Source organism: Hemitrygon akajei, chromosome 14 (assembly GCF_048418815.1).
Source record: "Hemitrygon akajei chromosome 14, sHemAka1.3, whole genome shotgun sequence".
Lineage (NCBI taxonomy): Eukaryota > Metazoa > Chordata > Chondrichthyes > Myliobatiformes > Dasyatidae > Hemitrygon > Hemitrygon akajei.
Window position 1 is genome coordinate 79,752,628 of NC_133137.1, and position 20,955 is coordinate 79,773,582.

Below are 20,955 nucleotides of genomic sequence, written 5' to 3' on the forward strand. Positions count from 1 at the left end.
ATGGAAAAAGGATGCAACTGTGGCTGACAAGAGAAGTCAAAACCAAAGTAAAAGCAAAGGAGATGGCATACAAGGAAGCAAAAATTAGTGGGAAGAAAGAGGATTGGGATGTTTTTAAAAGCCTACAAAAGGAGACTAAGAAGGTCATTAAGAGGGAAAAGATGAACTATGAAAGGAAGTTAGCAAATAATATCAAAGAGGATACTAAAAGCTTTTTCAAGTATATAAAGAGTAAAAGACAGGTGAGAATAAATATAGGACTGATAGAAAATGATGCTGGAGAAATTGTAATGGGAGATAAGGAGATGGTGGAGGAACTGAACAAGTATTTTGCATCAGTCTTCACTGAGGAAGACATCAGCAGTATACCAGACACTCAAGGGTGTCAGGGAAGAGAAATATGCGCAATCACAATTACAACAGAGAAAGTACTCAGGAAGCTGAATAGTCTAAGGGTAGATAAATCTCCTGGACCAGATGGAATGCACCCTCATGTTCTGAAGGAAGTAGCTGTGGAGATTGTGGAGGGATTAGCAATGATCTTTCAAAAGTCAATAGATTCTGGCATGGTTCTGAAGGACTGGAAGATTGCAAATGTCATTCCACCATTTAAGAAGGGGGCAAGGAAGCAAAAAGGAAATTATAGATCTGTTAGCTTGACATCAGTGGTTGGGAAGTTCTTGGAGTCGATTGTCAAGGATGAAGTTACGGAGTACCTGGAGGCATATGACAAGATAGGCAGAACTCAGCATGGTTTCCTTAAAGGAAAATCCTGCCTGACAAACCTAGTGCAATTTTTTGAGGAAATTACAAGTAGGCTAGATAGGGGAGATACAGTGGATGTTGTGCATTTGGATTTTCAGAAGGCCTTTGACAAGGTGCCGCACATGAGGCTGCTGAACAAGATAAGAGCCCATGGAATTACCGGAAAGTTACATACGTGGATAAAGCGTTGGCTGATCGGCAGGAAACAGAGAGGGGGAATAAAGGGATCCCATTCTGGTTGGCTGCCGGTTACCAGTGGTGTTCTACAGGGGTGCGTGTTAGGGCTGCTTCTTTTTATGTTGTATATCAACTATTTGGATTATGGAATAGCTGGCTTTGTGGCTAAGTTTGCTGATGATACAAAGATAGGTGGAGGGGCCGGTAGTGCTGAGGAAACAGAGAGTCTGCAGAGAGACTTGGATAGATTGGGGGGAATGGGCAAAGAAGTGGCAAATTAATTACAATGTTGGAAAGCGTATGGTCATGCACTTTGGTAGAAGAAATAAACGGGCAGACTATTATTCAAATAGAGAGAGAATTCAAAGTTCTGAGATGCAACAGGACTTGGGAGTCCTCCTACAGGATACCCTTAAGGTTTACCTCCAGGTTGAGTCGGTAGTGAAGAAGGCGAATGTAATGTTGGCATTCATTTCTAGAGGAATAGAGTATGGAAGCAGGGACATGATGTTCAGTTTTCGGCTCCTTATTTAAGAAAGGATGTGCTGACATTGGAGAGGGTTCAGAGAAGATTCACTAGAATGATTCTGGGAATGAGAGGGTTAACATATGAGGAACATTTGACCACTCTTGGACTGTACTCCTTGGAGTTTAGAAGAATGAGGGGGGACCTCATAGAAACATTTCAAATGTTGAAAGGCATGGACAGAGTGGATGTGGAAAAGTTGTTTCCCATGGTGGGGGAGTCTAGTACAAGAGGGCATGACTTAAGGATTGAAGGGCGCCCATTCAGAACAGAGATGTGAAGAAATTTTTTTGGTCAGAGGGTGGTGAATCTGTGGAATTTGTTGCCACGGGCGGCAGTGGAGACCAAGTCATTGGGTGTATTTAAGGCAGAGATTGATAGGTATCTGAGTAGCCAGGGCATCAAAGGTTATGGTGAGAAGGCGGGGGAGTGGGACTAAAGGGGAGATCGGATCAGCTCATGATGAAATGGCAGAGCAGACTCGATGGGCCAAATGGCTGACTCCTACTCCTTTGTCTTATGGTTGTGATTTGTCTCAATTAAACAGAATCAACTGATAAGACCATAAGATATAGCAGCAGAATTAGGCCATTTGTCCCATCGAGTCTGCTCTGCCATTTCATCTTGCCTGATCCATTTCCCTCTCAGCCCCAGTCTCCTGCCTTCTCCCCATATCCTTTCATGCCCTATCAAAATCTATCAACCTCTGCCTTAAATATACCTAATGATTTAGCCTTCTTGGCCACCGGTGGCAACAAATTCCACACTGCACAGGACCAAGAGAAGCTGCAGAGGGTTGTAAATTTAGTCAGCTCTATCTTGGATGCTAGCCTATGAAGTACCCAGGACATCTTCAGGGATCTCCAGCACCCAGGGCATGCCCTTTTCTCACTGTTACCATCAGGAAGGAGGTACAGAAACCTGAAGGCACACACTCAGCAATTCAGGAACAGCTTCTTCCCCTCTGCCATCCGATTCCACAATGGACGTTGAACCCTTGAACACTACCTCACTTTCTTAATATAATTTTTTTTCCCATGTACACGTAAATATACATATACTGCAATTTATTTACTTATCTTTTTTTTCTTCTAGATTATGTTTGAACTGCTGTTGTTAAGTTAACAAATTTCATGACATATGCTGGTAATAATAAACCTGATTCACCACTCTGGGTAAAGAAATCCCCCCTCATCTTTGTTCTAACCTACCATTAGTTTATAAGGCCTATGATTTTCTTGGCCAATTGTTGTTCAATCAAATGGACTGAAATACCTAATCCAACAGCCACGAAAGGCAAATCAACATTGCAATTCCCCACTGTAGTCTTTACTGGAGATCACAAGTAGCTTTACTCTCATTGTTTTTAAAAAAACTACAGTATTTTTTAAAAATTGCCTCATTTAAGCCTGACTACAAGCACGATGACTGATTGATGGATGGATGCATGCATGTTTGATAGGAAATGGAGTTGCTTCCAGCAATATGGAATGCATATTGTTTGCAGAAACTGGTAAAAATTAACACATCTTGCAGGAATGCTTTTTTTTTTGCTGGTGGGGGAAGGGGAATCGTTGCTTTGCTGTTGCTTACATATGGGAGGGGGTCTTTGGGGTTCTAACCGTCATTCATTCCTTGGGGCACTCCTCTGTTTTTGTGGATGGTTGTGAAGAAAAAGAATTTCAGGATGTATACTGTATACATTTCTCTGACATTAAATGTACCTTTGAAGAGAAGATATTCCAACAGGTCAATAATGAAGCTCAGGCAATTCAGTTGATATTTTTCTTTATAGGATGTTCTCTGCAGCATATTTATTTACAATAATCAGGTGGGTTTCAGATTTATAAAGCACAGAGACTTTATAGATCAGAGTTCAAATCCAGTTCATCCGACTCATATATTTTAGCCAACTCCAAGATTAAATTGATAAACTCAATTTTCTCTGCACAAGCTAAGCATTTCTCTCCCCAGTTGTCCAGAATCCTCTTCAGTTCGGCCACTCTCAGTTTGGATAGTTCATCTTTATTCAAATTCAATTTCTTATCTGCGAGGCAAAGTGGAAGACAATTTTATTGTTAAGATTTCAACGCATTCTGCCTGGAGGTCATTGACCAGTGATGTTCCATTCTGGGAGTCCTGATCTTTGTGACTTTTATAAATGACCTGGATGAAGTGGAAGGGAGGGTTAATAAGCTTGCAGATGTCATGACAGTTGTGTTGTGGATAGTACAGGTTGTTGTAAGATACAATGGGGTCATTGATAGAATGCAGAGCTGGTCTGAGATGTAGCAAATAGAGTTCAATCTGGAAAAGTGTGAAGTGATATGTACTCTTTGGAAAGTCACACTCAAAGGCAGAATACAGAGTTAATAGCAGCATCCTCATTAGTGAGGCGGATCGGAGGGATCTTGGGGTTCAGATCGTAGATCCCTCAAAGTGGCTGTGTAAGCTGATAACGAGGTTAAGTAGGTGTTTGACATGTTGGCCTTCATTAGTTGGGTGACTAAATTCAAGAGCCACAAGGTAATGTTGCAGCTTATAAAACTTTGATTAGATCATACTTGGAGTATTGTGTTCAGTTCTGGTCACATTATTCTTGGAAGGGTGTGGAAGCTTTAGAGAGGTGCAGAGGAGATTTACCAGGATGCTGCCTAGATTAGAGAACTTGTTTTAGTTGAGAAACTGAGGGCTTTTCCCTTTGCAGCGACGGACAGAAGGCAACCTGATAGAGGCGTACAAGATAAGAGGCACAGATCAAGTGTACAGACAGAGACACTTTCCCCAAAGCTGAAATAGAAGTATGGGGGTGGGGGGGGGGGGGTGAATATCAGAGGTAAGTTTTTTTTAAACTACACAGTGATGTGTGTGTGGTAGGGGCATTTGAGAGACTCAGACAGGCACGTGGATGACAGAAAAATGGAGAGCTATGTGGGAGGGAAGGGTTAGATTGATCTTGGAGTAGGTTAAAAGGCTGGTATATCTTGGGCCAAAGGGCCTGTACTGAAGCAAAAGGCAGGCAAATACTATGACAAAACATTCCAGTGTGGGTGGTACAGCAGCCCACACACACTCAATCCACGAATTCCAGCATTCAACTACAAATCACTGGTGTAAAAAGTAGTAAGATACCACAAACACTTAATATATTTTGACAAGCAGGGCTAGAATTATGTTGGTGTATCATTAAGTTAGGAACAAAACTACAAATTAAAATTTAAACAAATTATGAACAAAACGAACAATGTTAGTTATTGCTCACATCCAGTTTATAATTCAAGACTTTAACAAGTGTGTAATTACTGAAAATTCTGGAGGGCTGCATTTGACGATCAGTTCCTATCAATGCCCACGGCTTTCATTTCCTCACAACAGCTTCAATGACCAAGAAAATGCTTCCCCATCACAGTCACGTTATCATCACTGGACTGAGGTTACAGACAGTTGGAATGGGAGAATGAAGCAAACTTGGCCAAACATATTTTGTTATCCACAAGTCTGTGGCCTAGACAGAATTTCTGGTTATACAAGGCATTGTGAACACCGTTCAGCTTGCTTTCCCTTGTGTATCTAATCTACTTCACGATTTTATCCTTTAATGAAACAGTTATTCCCCTCAACCATCTAAACCAGGGGTTCCCACCTTTTTTATGCCATAGAGCCTTACTACTAACTGAGGGGCCTGTGGACCCCAGTTTGGGAACCCCTGATCTAAATGATCTCAGGGCTGTACATGGCGACATATATGTACTTTGATAATAAATTTACTTTGTATTTTTGAACTTTGAACTTTAATCGCCAATACCGCTGGCTGTGTGAATGGATCCACAGTTAAAATATTTTCAGCATTCACTGCCAACCAAGAATGGCATCTTCCCAAACCAACACATCACCGGTACAGCAGAACGGTGGTGTAGCAGTCAGCGTAACACTTCACGGTCGAGGTTCAATTTCTGCCACTGTCTGTATGTTTCTACATGATCACATAGGCTTGCTCCGGTTTCCTTCCACATTGCAAGGATATACAACGAAGTTGTGGACACTGGTCCCTCTAAGCTGCCGCACAGTAACTGAAATGCTCTCACCCACATAGCCTTCATTGCCGCGCAGCTGGAATGTTCTTCCATATTATGTTAATATTAGAGTGCCGCTCAGTTTTCAGGCCATGTAAAAAAAATTCCATGTCAGAGCAATGGTTGATCCATGCAGCTATTTAAAAAAGATAATTTGAGGGAACATTGGCTGTGGGCATGCTATACAGGCACCCGAAGGGTGGCGATGCTTGGGGGCTACCTAGCACAACCCTTGACTTCACGCAAACAATACATTTCACTGAATGCTTTGAAGTACACATGATACAGGAAGCTAATCGCTGAACCAACTGAAAGGGACTCCCTTTAACAATGCAGCTGAAATTCACAAGAGTCATTCAGCAATATCCTGAATGAATCAAGCTCCTGCTGCGAGGTTGTGGCTGTGAGGAGCTCTTCTCCCTAGCAACAGATGGACTGGTTCCATTACACAGGTTACAGCATTTTCTTGGAAATTCTGTTTATAGAGAAGAGCATTATTTGCCACATGTGCAACAAAACATACAGTGAATGCATCATTTGTGTCAATGACCAACCCATTCCCAGGATGTGCTGGACAGCCCACATGTGTCGCCATGTTTCCGGTGCTAACATAGCATGCCCATAACTTGCTAACCCTCAACATACATCTTTGGAATGTGAGAAGTAACTGGAGCACCCAGTGGAATCCCACACGGTCACAGGGAGAACCTACAAATTCCTCACAGACAGCGGTGGGAATTGAATCAGTCGTCGATGCAGTAAAGTGTTACGCTACTATGCCGTGAGGTTTATGTCACAAACCTCAAGTGTGTAGTTCTTATTTAAATTTTGTGGCAGACCAAAGTTTGAGGCAACTTCACAAAGTTTCTTTTTTTGTAAAATGAAAAGGACTCAGTTCCACTGAGTTTATTTCTAAATGAAGTTCTATGCCAGTATTTCTGGCAGAGCAAGTATGAATTTTTACCTCAAGGACAAATGACGCTTTCATCTTGTTGACCACCTGCCACTTGTCGGCACAAGAACTAGAACTGTTTGGCAGGGGTTAACAGCTTCTTAGCCCCGGATGTTAGACTTCTTAACACTGCTGCCACTCAGCATACATGTACTCTGTCTGAATACCCTGCCCCTCCCACACCACAACCCCATCTCATCCTGCACTGGGCACTTTTCATCTTTTAACACACTGCACACTGGGTGTTTGATGGTCTTTTTAAATAGCTTTTATTGGGTTTGTCTTGTGACAGCCTGGAAGGAGACGAATCTCAAGGTTGTAAATAGTATAAACATACTTTGATAATAAGCGCACTTTTAATCTTTTATTGCTGCTGTTTCACATATGACTGCTTGATTTATTATCAACATTACACTGTCTTACATAAATATGCACCTTGCACTTTATGTCAACCTGTCATTCTTCAGTCCATGCTACTCAGGGTCCTGTGCTAACATTATATAGCGACTGTGCTGGATCATAACTATACATGCCGTGACTGTATGGACTGTATTTTGTACCATGGCTCCAGAGGAACTGTTTCGTTTAGCTGTAAACACGTGCATAGTTGCAGAATGATGGAACGAGGAAGTTGAAATGGTTTGGCATGGACTAGATGGGCTGAAAGGTCTGTTTTGGTGCTGTAGTGTTCTATGACTCTGACTGTGTACAGTTGAATGACAATAAACATGAACTTGAACACAGTCCAATTCCAGAAACACAAGGAACCAGACATGGGATATAGTTTTGTAGGAACACACAACATGAAGGATAAAGCCAATGTTCAAGATGATGCATGGAGTGAAGAAATTGAAATTTGTACCATATTTTAGCTCGCATATCTGAGCATCTGTCTTTCTGAGCTTCTCACAGATCTTCGGTACAGGCACATGGGCGCTCATGGGACGGGCTACTTCATTGATGATCTTCGTTGCGGCGTCACTTGTTGCTCCGATATAGTAGCACTGTTGGAGGTAAAGTTACACACGATCATGCATGCTGCCACAGCAAATTCAACATTCAAGATGGTTTAACGTCATTTCCAGTTCACAAGTGTAAAGGTGAACAACATAATTGTTACTCCAGATCCAATAGAGCACAAAAAAAGTAGAGAAAGAAAACAATAAAAAATATATAAATACATAAGATAGATTATATACATATTGTCTGTCCATGAAGTGACACTAGGCACAGGAGTGACTGGCAAGCAATGATAAAGTAGTTGTGGCCGGGGTGGGTTAGTGGGTGGAGGTGTTGAACAGCCTTACTGCTCAGAGAAAGTAATTGCTTTTGAGTGTTGTGGTCCTGGCACGGATGCTACGTAGTACTCATGCCTACTGTGATGAAATGCTTTGAGAAGTTGTCTCAGGAAGGGCCTGGGCCCACTGCGGTCTGCCTATGGCAGACATGATCACAATGGCTTTTGACGTGGCCTTGGATCACCTGGACAACATAAATACCCATGTCAGGATGTTGTTTATTGACTACAGCTCAATGTTTAACACCATCATTCCTAATCGATAAGCAACAGAACCCAGGCCTCTGAACCTCTATCCGCAACTAGATCCTTGACTTCCTAACCAGAAGACCAGTTTGTGCGGATTGGAAATTACATCTCCACCTCACTGACGATCAACACTGGCACACATCAGGGATGTGTGCTTAGCCCACTGCTCTACTCTCTCTACACCCATAGCTGTGTGGGTAGGCATAGCTCAAATGCCATCTATAAATTTACTGATGATACAACTATTGTTGGCAGAATCTCAGAAAGTGACAAGACGGTGTACAGGAGTGAGATATACCAGCTTGTTGAGTGGTGTCGCAGCAACAACCTTGCACACAGCATCAGTAAGACCAAAGAGCTGATTGTGGACTTCAAAAAGAGTAAGATGAGGGAGCACAAGCCAGTCAGAGGGATTAGAAATGGAAAGAGTGAGCAATTTCAAGTTCCTGCGTGTCAGTATCTCTGACGACCTAACCTGTTCACAACAATGCAGCTATACAAAAGGCAAGTCAACAGCTATATTTCATTATTCTGAGTCCTCATTTTTTTTCTTTAGTCTCAATGAAGGGCCAAAACATTGGCTATACCCTTTTCCGTACATGCTGCCTGAGTTCCTCCAGCATTTTGTGTGAGTTGCTGCAGATTTTCTCTTATTTGATGTTAGCCCTGATTCTGACTCCGAAGACCTCACCCCTGGGAGAGGAAGGATCTTTGCCTAGAAGATGTATGATGTGGTGAGGTGAAAGCAGAAGCCACAGGGCCGATCAATCTTCGATCGGCCCAGGACAGGGGCCCCAGTAGGGGTGATGGGCTTAACGGACTAACTCCTGCACCACTCTAACACCTACCTTGCACTTTACTCTTTTCAACAGCAGTTTAATTAATGGCTTCCTGTAAATAGGAAACACTGTTGACACTCACCAGCCGGTTCTCCTTTCCTTTGGTGTGTTCACACATTAGCATCAGTTCCTTTGCCACAAGTGCAGGTGTTAGTTCCACATTCTGTGCCTTCAAATAGCTGTAAAATCTCTCCAGAAATCCAACGCACACTGGATGGGAGGGAAAACAAGCTTTAAAGAAAAACACCAGCATCAAAACATACACCATAATAAATACATGCTTTAAGAAACTAACCAGAAATAATTATAATATGTATATACTTTAAATTTTTTAGTCACAGCAGCCCTGTTTCACTGACATAAAAGATCCAACATTTCCTGGGTTAAACATCTAAAATTTCCTGTAACATGCAATTTTGTCACATGGAGTGAGCAGAATCAGCTGCAGCTTAATGTGGAAAAGACTAAGGAGCTGATGGTGGACCTGAGGAGAGCTAAGGCACCGGTGACCCCTGTTTCCATCCAAGGGATCAGTGTGGACACGGTGGAGGATTACACATACCTGGGGATACGAATTGACAATAAACTGGACTGGTTAAAGAACAGTGAGGCAGTCTACAAGAAGGGTCAGAGCCGCCTCTACTTCCTGAGGAGACTGAGGTCCTTTAACATCTGTCGGATGAGGCTGAGGATGTTCTACGAGTCTGTGGTGGCCAGTGCTATCATGTTTGCTGTTGTGTGCTGGGGCAGCAGGCTGAGGGTAGCAGACACCAACAGAATCAACAGTGATGTTGTAGGGGTGGAACTGGACTCTCTGATGGTGGTGCCTGAAAAGAGGATGCTGTCCAAGTTGCATGCCACCTTGGACAATGTCCCCCATCCACTCCATAATGTACTGGTTAAGCACAGGAGTACGTTCTGCCAGAGACTCATTCCACCGAGATGCAACACTGAACGTCATAGGAAGTCATTCCTGCCTGTGACCATCAAACTTTACAACTCCTCTCTCAGAGTGTCAGACACCCTGAGCCAATAGGCTGGTCCTGGACTTATTTCCACTTGACATGATTAACTTATTATTATTGATGGTTTTATATTGCTATATTTCTACACTATTCTTGGTTGGTGTGACTGTAACGAAACCCAACTTCCCTTGGGATCAATAAAGCATGTCTGTATGTCTGTCATACCAATCACTACAATTTGAAGTGATTATAGAAAATTTAAATTCTGGATTGAAGAATAAAAATCTGCTAGAAGAACTCCATGGATGAGGCAGAGTGTAAAACAGGGTTAGGGTTAGTGAGTAGTGGGCATGTCATGTTGGTGGCAGGAACATGGCAACACTCGTGGGCTGCTCCCAGCACAATCCACGGACTGTGTTGGTCGTTGACACCAACAACGAAAGCTTTGATGTACATGTGACAAATAAAGCTTATCTTTATAAATAATGAAAATGCTACAGATGATGCTTGGAGCATTCTAATACTTATCCTTGACAGTACATGTACCACCTCTTGTTTCTATCAATTATACAATTTCTTGTTCAAAGCCAAGCTCTATCCATTACTTTGAGTTTTGTGTGGAACCTTTGTCAACTGCGTTAGAGAAACAAAGCCACACCGCAGGCTTTCATTAATTTGGACTGCACACGATAGAAAAATGGAGGGCTACGTGGGAGAGAAAGATTAGATTGATCTTAAGAGTAGGTTAAAAGCTCAGCACAGCATCATAAGCTGAAGGGTGTAATACCGTGCTGTAATGTTCCACGTTCTATATGCACAGAGTGCCTCGGTAATGTAGCAGTTAGCTCAACATTATTACAGCTCGAGGCATCGGAGTTCAGAGTCCAATTCCAGCATTCTCTAAGTTTGTATGTTCTCTCCATGTGCATTTGGGTTTCCTCTGGGTGCTCCAGTTTCCTCCCACAGTTAGGTTAATTGGTCACTGTAAATTGTCCCAAGATTAGGTTAGCATTAAATAGATGGGTTGCTGGGCAGCACGGTTCGGTGGGCTGGAAGGGTCTATTCTGTGCTGTATCTCTAAATAAGTAAAGTGCAGTCTGCAGAAACATTGAGGGATTTGGTCAGTTGAACCTTCTGGTTTATACCTTTTATTCAGTTATTTTCATAGCTAATCTTTAAAATTAGACAACAGATCTGGAGTCTCCATGTCTATTACAAATGCTATTTTCCTTACAGCCAACATTAATTTGCAATTTGCCTGGACTTTCCCAATGTCTTTTAACCAGATTACAAAAGTTTGTATCTCAGAAGAATCTGCTGTCTTCACTGTGCTGAGAGTGAAATTTTATCTATTCCTGAATATTAGTTTCCAATATCTTAAATTCATCTGGTGCATCAAAGCTTTTACCACCAAGTCAAGTAAAAATGTTATTGTTAGGATAAAGGAACAAAATAGAACCAGCACATTTTCAAAGAAAAATAGCAATAAATGATAAACACAAGAGATTTGGCAGATGCTGGAAATCCAGAACAACAAAAATGGCAGTAAATGGGGTCTGAGTTGAAGGTGAGAGGTGGGCTTGGTCTGAAAGTACAGAGTAATTTAGTATACAAGCTCATAATATATTAAAGTGGAGTGGTTTTGTTAGAATGCAGACTACAAAACAATATACATTAGGGTTGGTGGCAGAGGGTTTCCTGTAATGGAGAAAGATGCAGATTATACACAGGACATTTAGAACAAGAGGGTTCTCTAAAGTTGAGGTAACTCTTTCAAGATTAGCTGGGAAAGTCACAAAGTAGTATTGCAGCTTTATAAAACTCTGGTTAGACTACACTTGGTCAACATTTAAGATTAGATTGGAGAGGTGTATCAAGTGAAATAGAGCTTTGGGAAAATTGGGATAAACAGTTTATTCTTATTTATTTAGAGATCAGCATGGAACAGGTCCTTTCAGCCCTTTGAGCTGTACTGCCCAGCAACCTCCGATTAAACCCTCACCTAATCATGGGACAATTTACAATGTCCAATTAGCCTCCCAACCAGTATGTCTTTGGACTGTAGGAGGAAACCCACGCAGTCACAGGGTGAACACACAATCTCCTTACAGATCGAGCACTGAAGCCCTGAGCTCTAATACAGCCAACCACTAGGCTACCGTGGTTGCCAGCTGAAAAACAAACGGTGACTTAGGATAAGTCACCACAAATTGCTTTTCCTGTATTTTAACTTTGCTTTTCTAGCTAAAAACTAGAAAAAATAAAAGCTGAGGATTGGTGACACTAGAACAAGAGGTCATAGGTTAATGGGGGAAGGGTGAAATGCTTAAGGGGAACAAGAGGGGGATCTTCTTCACTCAGGATGGTGAGAGTGTGGTGTGAGCTGTCAGCGGAAGTGCTAGGTACAGGTTTGATTTCAACATTTAAGAGAAATTAGATTGGTACAAGGATGGGAAGGGGTTGGAGGGCAATGGTCCAGGTGCAGGTCGGTGGGACATGTAAAATAACAGTTCGGCACAGACTAGATGGATTAGAAAGGCTTGTTTTTGTGTTGTGCTTTATGACTCTAATTAGTAGAAACAACAGGCAATTAGTCAAGTAAATATTTCTTCAATACCTCAACAAACATGACAAATTATTGTCATCCCAGTCACAATAGACTTTTCTTTCTCAATATTCAATGAAAGGTTTATTTCTAATAAACACACGTTATTAAGAATAAGTAAATTCATCAATTTTTGTGGACGAGACTAGAAGACTATTGTGAAACATCAATTTAGATTTGAATTGTCACTTGGTAAATAACATTTTCAGCCCAGATGATAAATGACAGTCTCAAATGGGAATGGTCTCTGCACAAAATCACAACAGGTTATGCAGATGCTGGAAATCTCGAGCAACAATTTAAGGAATGACACTAAAGCATGCAAAATCACTAAAGGATTGGAGGGATTCCTGAAACAAAAGGAAAATGGAGGAGGGAACATACTTCGGAGTCTGGTGCTGCAAGTATATTAGGGCAGAGTAGCAATGTCTGAACCTGGCCTTTCAAAGCTTCATTCAGGAAGGTCACAGCTGATCTTCAACCTCAGCTCCTGTTCCCCCCACCATCCTCAATCTCTTTAGTCTCTAGTTGTGTGACTGCAGAGAGTTGTGGGCATAGCTCAGCCTATCACAGAAACAAGCTTCCCCTCCGTGGATTCTATCTATACTTCCCGCTGCCTCAGTGAAGCAGCCAGCGTAACCAAAGACCCCCATCCATGTTGGACATTCTCTTCTTATTGCTCCCATCATGCAGAAGATAGCAGACGTCTGAGAAGCACATACTACTAGGCTCAAGGACAACTCAACCTCACTTATCAGACTTTTGAATGATCCTCTAGTACTACAAATGGACTTTTGACCCTCACAATCTACCTTATGATTTTGCACTTTATCATTTATCTGCTCTGCACTTTCTCAGAAGCCTTTACACTTCATTCTGCATTTTTATTGTTTTACCTTGTTCTAGTTCAATGCACTGTGTAATGATCCAACCTACATGAACAGTATGCAAGACAAGATTTTCACTCTATCTTGATGCATCTGACAATAAACCAATTCCAAATTTATGAGTTTTGATTTCTAATGAACTCAGCTGTCCAGGGCAGTGAAAGGTTCATTACCTCTCCATGGAGAAATTTAACCTCTCAATCTTACATGACTTAGTTCATATTTAGGGACTTGTTTTAAACTCCTCAGCCAAGGAAATTATCTTTCCTGTTAGGTCCTGTAAGAACTCTAATAATGCCTCATTCTTCTAAACTTTAGAAAACAGCCAACAGTCTCCCCTCCTACAGCATCAGATGAATTGTGACACTACCTATGGGCAATGTTTGTTGGGCAAGGGGAGCGAAACTGCACACAGTACAAGGTCAGGTCCCACTCTACTGGTAACACATTTTTACTTTTGAACTCAAGTCACAGGCAGCCGGCTAAGCAAATAAATGTTGACTGTTATTTAGAGAGAACTATGTTTTTGACGAAGCAGTGAGCTGAGTGCCACAGTGTAGACAGAGTGCTCACAACTGTTCACGATACACATTATCGATTTGGTACCACAATAGTGCGGTGGTTAGTGCAACACAATTACAGCTTGGGGTGCCAGAGCTGGAAATTAAATTCTAGCATAGTTTTAAGTTTGTGCATCCTTCCTGTGCATACACAGGTTTCTTCCCACAGTCCAAAGACATACTGGTCAAAAGGTTTATTGGTCCATTATAAACTGTCCTGCGATTAGGCTTGGGTTAAATAGGTGGGCCTGTTCTGCGATGTACAAAAAGAGGTGACCGAATACAGCATATATAAATTTGCTGATAACACTAAATAGACTGGTAAAGCAAATTGTGCAGAGGATGCAGAGAGTCTGCAGAGGGATATAGATAAAGTGAGTGGGGAGATGGTGTACAATGATGGTAAATATGAGGTCTTCCACTTTGGAAGGATAAAATGAAGATCAGATTATTTAAATGGTGAGAAATTTTGGCTTGCTGTTTTGTAGTGGGACTTGGGAGAGACTGTGAATTAACAAATTCTTAAAACATGACAATTCCATGCTCCATAACCACGGCAAACAACCATGTGCAGGACATTGACAGAAATCCAAATGAGCTATACCCAGATTCAGCTACTTATCTAGTCAAGCAATCGATTGACAAATTTCGACTCATTCAGAACCAGGATAAGGGAACATATCACTCCTGTACTAGCTAGCTCCTGTTCCACACAGAAGGTTAATTAGGAAGGTTCAATTGTTGGGTATTAATATTGAAGTAGTAAAATGGATTCAACAGTGGCTGGATGGGAGATGCCAGAGAGTAGTGGTGGGTAACTGTCAGGTTGGAGGCCGGTGTCTAGTGGTGTGCCTCAGGAATCTGTACAGGGTCCAATGTTGTTTGTCATGTACATTAATGATCTGGATGATGGGGTGGTAAATTGGATTAGTAAGTATGCAGATGGTACTAAGATAGGTGGCGTTGTGGATAATGAAGTAGGTTTTCAAAGCTTGCAGAGAGATTTAGGCCAGTTAGAAGAGTGGGCTGAAAGATGGCAGATGGAGTTTAATGCTGATAAGTGTGAGGTGCTACATTTTGGTAGGAATAATCAAAATAGGACATACATGGTAAATGGTAGGGCATTGAAGAATGCAGTAAAACAGAGTGATCTAGGAATAATGGTGCATAGTTCCCTGAAGATGGAATCTCATGTGGATAGGGTGGTAAAGAAAGCTTTTGATATGCTGGCCTTTATAAATCAGAGCATTGAGTATAGGAGTTGGGATGTAATGTTAAAATTGTACAAGGCATTGGTGAGGCCAAATTTGGAGTATTGTGTACAGTTCTGGTCACCGAATTATAGGAAAGATGTCAACAAAATAGAGAGAGTACAGAAGAGATTTACTAGAATGTTATCTGGGTTTCAGCACCTAAGTTACAGAGAAAGATTGAAAAGTTAGGTCTTTATTCTTTGGAGAATAGAAGATTGAGGGGTGACTTGATGGAGGTATTTAAAATTATGAGGGGGGATCGATAGTGTTGACGTGGATAGGTTTTTTCCATTGAGAGTAGGGGAGATTCAAACAAGAGGACATGAGTTGAGAGTTAGGGGACAGAAGTTTAGAGGTAACACGAGGGGAAATTTCTTTACTCAGAGAGTGGTAGCTGTGTGGAACGAGCTTCCAGTAGAAGATTAGTGTGCAAACTTAAAGCACACGGTATTGGGGGTATGGTATTGATGTGGATAGAGAATTGGTTGGCAGACAGGAAGCAAAGAGTGGGAGTAAACGGTTACCTTTTCAGAATGGTAGGCAGTGACTAGTGGGGTACCACAAGGCTCAGTGCTGGGACCCCAGTTGTTTACAATATATATTAATGATTTAGACGAGGGAATTAAATGCAGCATCTCCAAGTTTGCGGATGACACAAAGCTGGGCGGCGGTGTTAGCTGTGAGGAGGATGCTAAGTGGATACAGGGTGACTTGGATAGGTTAGGTGAGTGGGCAAATTCATGGCAGATGCAATTTAATGTGGATAAATGTGAGGTTATCCACTTTGGTTGCAAGAACAGGAAAACAGATTATTATCTGAATGGTGGCTGATTAGGAAAAGGGGAGATGCAACGAGACCTGGGTGTCATCGTACACCAGTCATTGAAGGTGGGCATGCAGGTACAGCAGGCAGTGAAAAAGGCAAATGGTATGTTGGCATTCATAGCAAAAGGATTTGAGTACAGGAGCAGGGAGGTTCTACTGCAGTTGTACAAGGCCTTGGTGAGACCGCACCTAGAGTATTGTGTGCAGTTTTGGTCCCCTAATCTGAGGAAAGACATTCTTGCCATAGAGGGAGTACAAAGAAGGTTCACCAGATTGATTCCTGGGATGGCAGGACTTTCATATGAAGAGTGGATCGACTAGGCTTATACTCACTGGAATTTAGAAGATTGAGGGGGGATCTTATTGAAACGTATAAAATTCTAAAGGGATTGGACAGGCTAGATGCAGGAAGATTGTTTCCGATGTTGGGGAAGTCCAGAACAAGGGGTCACAGCTTAAGGATAAAGGGGAAGCCTTTTAGGACCGAGATGAGGAAAAACTTCTTCACACAGAGAGTGGTGAATCTGTGGAATTCTCTGCCACAGGAAACAGTTGAGGCCGGTTCATTGGCTATATTTAAGAGAAAGTTAGATATGGCCCTTGTGGCTAAAGGGATCGGGGGTATGGAGAGAAAGCAGGTACAGGATTCTGAGTTGGATGATCAGCCATGATCATACTGAATGGCAGTGCAGGCTCGAAGGGCCGAATGGCCTACTCCTGCACCTATTTTCTATGTTTCTATGTTTCTAGAAGTGGTAGAGGCAGGTTCGATATTGTCATTTAAAGTATAATTGGATAGGTATATGGACAGGAAAGGAATGGAGGGTTGTTGGCTGAGTGCAGGTCGGTGGGACTAGGTGAGAGTATGCGTTCGGCATGGACTAGAAGGGCCTAGAAGGCCTGTTTCTGTGCTGCAAATGTTATATGGTTATACTCTGCATTGGCCTCCTGTATCTTTTAGAATTCTCTTACTGGTTTTTAAGGTACCTAATGGTCTGGGACTAGAATACAATGCAGAATTGTTTTCATTTTATTATCCTGCTCGAGTTCTCAGGTCATCTTCTGCCATTCGCTTAAATTTAAACAATCTCCCTCAAAAGATAATTGACAGGTCAGCTTTTTTTGAATTCAATACCTAAAACTATAAGGGATGCAGACTCAGCTGACACTTTTAAATGCCAATTCAAAACCTATTTATTTAACTTTGCTTTTAAATAATATCTTTGTCTTTTACTTTCATGTTTATTTTTATATTTTATTCTCATTTTGTACTTTTATTCCATTGTAAAGCACTTTGAAATGCCTCGTCTGTATGAAAAGTGCTCTATAAATAAAGTTATTATTTGTCCTCAAAACAATCTTCATACATGAATCTCTGGTGATTATGCTTTCCCTAAGAGTTATTTTTCATTACAGATCCCAGAGGTCTCCCTGCTGCTGATGTTAGTCTACAGATCAGATGCTCTTCACTGGCTTTGTCCCTCCTTTAGTGAAGTGAGCTGTGAATCTGTGAAATTCTTTGCTACAGATGTCTGTGGAGGACAAGTGATTGGGTATATTTGAAGTGGAGGGTAATAAGTTCTGATTAATCAGGGCATTAAAGGTTATGGGGAGAAGGCAGGAGATTGGTGTTGAGAGGGATGATAAATCAGCCATGATAGAATGGCAGAGCTGCCTTGATGGGCCAAATAGTTTAATTATGCTCCCATGTCTCATGCTCCTTTCTTATATAACACTCATTGGCTACCCTCCAAAATGTAGGTACCATTCCTGAGTTTGCAGAATTTTGAAAGGTAACCAGTTCAACCACCGTCTTGACAAGCACCTGCTTCAAACTTTTTGAATGTGGAACTCAGCATCTCTAATATACAGTATATTCAGCACATACGATTCCTTAACCTCAATGTTTCTTCCAAACAACAGCAGTCAAAACGCATGCAGTCAGACCACCAACATGCACATGCACAAGCACTATTAAAGCAGCTTGGATAAAATGCATTTGAATAAAAACACATTTGTGCACTAATGCCAACTGTTAGAGAGAAAGCTGATAATAGTTCTTGTTTTCTATAAATGCAAGAGATTCTACAGATGCTGGAAGTCCAAAGTGACAAACACACGCAAAGCTGGAGGAACTCAGGTCTGGCGGCATCAATGGAAATGAATAAACAGTCAGCTTTTCGGGTCAAGACCCTTCTTCAGGACTGATAGCAGAAAAACAATCCAAACAATAAAAGTAATTATGTTTTTCTGCTATTGTAATTATATGTGCTGTGCGTGTTGTTCTTCATTTTCAATACTGGACCTCACAAATTATCCTTCAATTTTAAGCAACTTACAGAGCAAGATGCAGACCAACACAGACATTGCAAGACCCATAGATGAAAATACCAAAAACACAGAATAATTCAAGGCTGCAGAAAGACACCACAAACATTTTAACTCAAGAAAACTCTTGCATTTGGAGACAATCAAGGTTAGGTCAGACTGCACACAATTCCCAACAGAATGTAGAATCACACCATTTAAAGCAATAACCAGCAGCTTGGTTTATAATAATCAAAACGTCATGTCCACACTCACCATGTACAAAATGTTACAATGCATCACTTGCTGCATGCCAGCCAGTCTTCATGATCTTTGCTGCTTGTGTGCTAAACATGCTTAAAATCAAACAGGTTTAGAACAGTTATTTGCATAATTCAGCAACAAGCAAATACCGTGTTTGCATTAGGTACAGTACATTGCACTGGTACAAAGATGTCCTGCCTGTTTGCATCAGGGTCTGGTACAGATATTCATATATGCAGGAATCTTAGAACCTCCAGAGTTGAATGGAATCAATCCAACATGCCACATCCCACCCCATCATCAGTAGCATCTACAGGAGGTGCTACCTCAAGGTAACAGTATCATCAAAGATCCCCACCATACGGGCCACACCATCTTCCCACAGCTCCCATCAAGCAGGAGGTACAGAAGCCTGAAGTCCCACACCATCAGGTTCAGAAACAGCTACTTCCCTTCAACCATTTGGTTCTTGAACCAACTGGCATAATGTTAGTCACTGAAGTGTAGTCACATTGTAACCACTTTGCTCTAAAATAGATGTTTTTGTTCTAATCGTGCTTGTCTTGTGAAAATTGTGTAGAAATTATTAATAGTCTTTTTCCTTGCAAATGTTGCTTATTTGATGCTGTGTGCCTATGTTGCTGCAAGTTTGCCATTACACCTGTGTAGATGACAATAAATCAAAACTCTCAAACTGTAGAAATAATTTGTCACTTCATGACATTTCCAACACGCAACAAATTATATTTTACAGCTTTACTGAATTTCCACCAGACTGATCTTTACTCAACTGTACTGCTAGGTTTTTAATAGATCAATAATATTTAGCATTTTCACTTTAAATCTTCTTGACACTGTTTACAATTTAAGTTGCCATTTAAAGAAGTGATGCCTCAAAAAGGCAGCATCCATCATTAAGGACCCCCATCACCCAGGACATTCCCTCTTCTTATTGCTACCACAAGGTGGTGGTACAGGAGAAGGAAGGCACACAGTCAATGTTTCAGGAACTGCTTTTTGCCATCCGATTTCTGAATGGACATTGAACCCATGAACACTGCCTATTTTCTCCCATCTTTTTGCACTCATTTAATTTTTTAAATATATATGTACTATAACTTACAGTTTTATTATGTACTGCAGTTTACTGCTGCCACGTAACAACAAACTTCACAACTTATCCTAGTGACATTAAACTTGATTCTGAAAATTATGTACTCTCCCAACTTAGTGAGGAGGATGGGTGGGGTGATTTGGGGGCAAGTTAATGAGAGTGGAGGTTGTAATTCCCAACTTTTTTCTTAGGGAAAGATTCCTCATTAATAAAGAAACCACAACTCACAGAGAAATAATTTCATGTAAACCCTGTCCCTGGCAGAAATTTTAAAAGGAAAGCCAAGGCTGGGAGCATTGGGGGGGGGGGGGGGTGGCGGAGAGCAGGGTGAAAAAATAATCAGTCTGGTCTTTGTATTCAGCATCTTGCAAACTTAACCAGAAGACAATTTACAATGACCAATTAACCTACCAATCTTTAGAACGAGGGAGGAAGCCGGAGCACCCGGAGGAACCTCACGCGGTCACAGCGAGAAAGTGCAAGCTTCTTATAGACAGCGGTGGAAAATGAACCCAGGTCAACAGTACTGAAAAGTGTTATGCCAACCACTAGTCAACGTGCTGCTTTCAAAATGCAGTCTACCTCGTAAGGTAGGAAATGTACAGCAAGTTCCCGTGTGTGTAGCAAAGTTCATGTGAAGGTGCTGGTCAAATCATTGAGAAGCATTTAAATCCACACCCAGAAGATGGAGTTCACTGTACAAACAGTGTATGGAGTAGACCCCACCTCCCCCAGTATTAGAGTGCTTAGTAAAGTGGCATTAGTGGGCTGAGGGGGGAGATGTGTGGAGTGGAACAACAGGGCTCGGGGGGGTGCTGACAGGGAACAGAAGAGTGGGTGGATGGGTGATGAGGGTGGGGGTATGAGAGAGCAAAGGGAGACAAACGAAGGGACAGAAGCAAGGATTCCATCTGGGGGCGAAGGTTCACGGGTATGGACGATGACTCGGGGGGAGGTGTTGGGAGTAGATGCGAGGGGATGCCAGGTCCCAGGCCCGCTGCTCACCTTCACACGGCCCCGGCCCCACGGCGCCAGGCAGCAGCTGTGCCCACACCGTGAGGAGAAGCAGCACCGCCGGGATCGAAACACCACCCGACGCCCGTTGGGGATGCGACCACATCGCCACCGAATGTAAACAACGAGGAAACGGCAGGAAGTGACGTTAAAGTCGAAAATATTACCCAATCAGAATACCTCTTCAAGTCCATTGACATTGGTCGACAATCCTTCAATAGAAATGCCGACTCCTTTGCCCGCCACCCGTCCATTGGTGACCTGCCAGCCAATCATCATGTGG

General features: G+C 42.0%; 1 protein-coding gene across 1 annotated transcript; it reads right to left on the minus strand.

Annotated features, from left to right (window-relative positions):
• Positions 1-3,239: 3,239 nt before the first annotated feature.
• cdnf (cerebral dopamine neurotrophic factor) lies at positions 3,240-20,809 on the minus strand. Its single transcript, XM_073066447.1, has 4 exons — positions 20,664-20,809; positions 8,961-9,088; positions 7,356-7,497; positions 3,240-3,515 (listed from the first exon to the last, which is right to left on the minus strand). Exons 1-4 carry the CDS (start codon positions 20,776-20,778, stop codon positions 3,331-3,333), a joined length of 570 nt encoding a protein of 189 aa, XP_072922548.1. The 5' UTR covers positions 20,779-20,809; the 3' UTR covers positions 3,240-3,330.
• Between the last annotated feature and the right edge of the window lie 146 nt (positions 20,810-20,955).